The sequence below is a fragment of the Orycteropus afer genome, unplaced genomic scaffold (genome assembly GCF_000298275.1).
Source record: "Orycteropus afer afer isolate SDZICR_OR568_19922 unplaced genomic scaffold, OryAfe1.0 scaffold00755, whole genome shotgun sequence".
NCBI classification, from domain to species: Eukaryota; Metazoa; Chordata; class Mammalia; order Tubulidentata; family Orycteropodidae; genus Orycteropus; species Orycteropus afer.
This window is the reverse complement of record NW_006922342.1, coordinates 105092-107016: the sequence shown is the minus strand read 5'-3', so window position 1 is coordinate 107016 and position 1925 is coordinate 105092. Positions and strand designations below refer to the sequence as shown.

Sequence of the window (1925 nt, the reverse complement as noted above, 5' to 3'; positions counted from 1 at the left end):
TGTTGTTATGTGCCATCGAGTCCAACCCGACTCATAGCGACCCCTCCTTGGGTTGCCAAGGCAGTATCACTACGGAAGTAGATTGCCCAACCTTTCTTCCGAGGAGTGGCTAGTGGGTTTGAACCATCAGCCTTCTGGTTAGTGGTCAAGTGCCTTAGGCGCTATGCTACCAGAGCTTCTATGATAACCCTAGGAATATCTAATCTAGATTTGATTTAAGTTAACATAGACTTTCTTCCCTCCCCTAAACAAATTGAACCTAATTCTGAATCTGTGAACTGAATACATTTTTACTTTAACCCTTAACTAATAACATCTAGGTAGAATGTCCTCACAGTTGGAAATATCTTGGAAATACTTCGTTATATTTGTGGCATCAAAGTATTTAACTGATCCCACCTATTACCTTCATTAATCAGTTTTCCAGGAGTAGCAGCCTGCATCTGCCTTTAAGCAAGAACTGGAATTGCATGTTATGTACTGTGTAGGAAGAGCCAGTGGCTATGGATTTTCTCTTCTATCCCTTTAGAGTCATTTATTTTTACTGACTGCAGGAAGAGGGCTAAGGCTGTTTTTCTGATCCACCAGCAGAGCTTAAATAGATAATGTGAGGCTAGGGGTAGGTGGTGGATTGAAAAACTCAATGTTTCTTTCATGAGGGATTTTATCAGTAGGTGATACAATTCTCAGTCCTATTGTATTATTTAGTATTGTTACGAAGCTTGGGTATTTAATAGCACATTCTTCTTTGTAGGATTGTCAAGATGTTATAGACACTCCTATGGACTTCAGCACTGTGAAGGAAACTTTGGAAACAGGAAACTATGCTAGTCCTCTGGAATTTTATAAGGATGTCCGTCAGATATTCAGCAACTCCAAAGCTTATACCTCTAATAAAAAGTCAAGGGTATGAGAAAACAGTCTTAGATGGATTAAAAGTCTAAGCAATTAGTTACATATATTTCACCAGTTTTAAAGCTGCTAAACAACTGTATATACTACAATTCTGACATAGTTGCTGATGTTTGATTCTCAGTGTCTTCTCTGAAACTTGGATTGTTTATTAGGCATTCCTAAAGATACATTTAACATAGTCATTTTGAACTTAAACACCTTTTCCTTCTCTCCTACCTACCTTTATTTTTTTAAAACTCTTTAGTAGTACCTGTATCTAAAGTATTAGTATTATAACCCTTGATTATAACCCTAATCTTTCCTCTTCTCTACTGGAGAGAGGTCAAAGGAGAGGTAGTAATTTGAGTTCCCTATAATATGTACAATAAATGCTTTGATGATGAAATGTTTGACAGTATTAATTTACATTAAATATTTGAATTGGCTCTAAATATTCATGTTCCTTTTATTATAACAAATAATGAATCATACTGGGACGTTATAACTATTTATTTATATTAATATTTAACAGTTTCCCTGTGTTTTGTCAGAACTTAAATTTATCTTGAGAAGAAAAATTCAGTAATAACAATTTTTATCTTTTGTTATCACTGTTGTCTGCTTAATTTTAAATGAGTTGCACAGTAGGTATATACTTCACACTTCTACTTCATATCAAATGAATTTTCACAGGCATAATTTTTTCACATTTGCTTTTGCCCCTTGATTCTGATTATTAGCATAACATATATTCTCTGTAGGAAGTGTGGGAAATGCAGAGAATTATGAAGAAGAAAACAAAAATCATCTATAAATCCCATCACCTATTTTAATTTACACTTAATATTTACTGTATGTGCTTCTTGTATTTCCTACACATCCATATGTGTATACCATACTCTTTACATTTAATGCACTCGTGTAATAATGTCTATACCACACGTAGGAAGCTAATGTGGGGGGGGGTGTATGCTTTGCCAAGAAAATAAAAAGAATCTATAACATATGATTTGTGTTGAAATATGTTAATA

General features: G+C 34.3%; 1 protein-coding gene across 1 annotated transcript in view; it reads left to right on the top strand.

The window, feature by feature from the left end:
• The window catches only part of BRWD3 (bromodomain and WD repeat domain containing 3), a 195635-nt gene that overhangs the window by 186955 nt on the left and 6755 nt on the right, over positions 1–1925 (top strand). The window contains exon 37 of the mRNA XM_007957508.1: positions 755–907. Within this exon, the coding sequence (XP_007955699.1) occupies positions 755–907 (153 nt within the window). The remainder of the gene's footprint in view (positions 1–754; positions 908–1925) is intronic.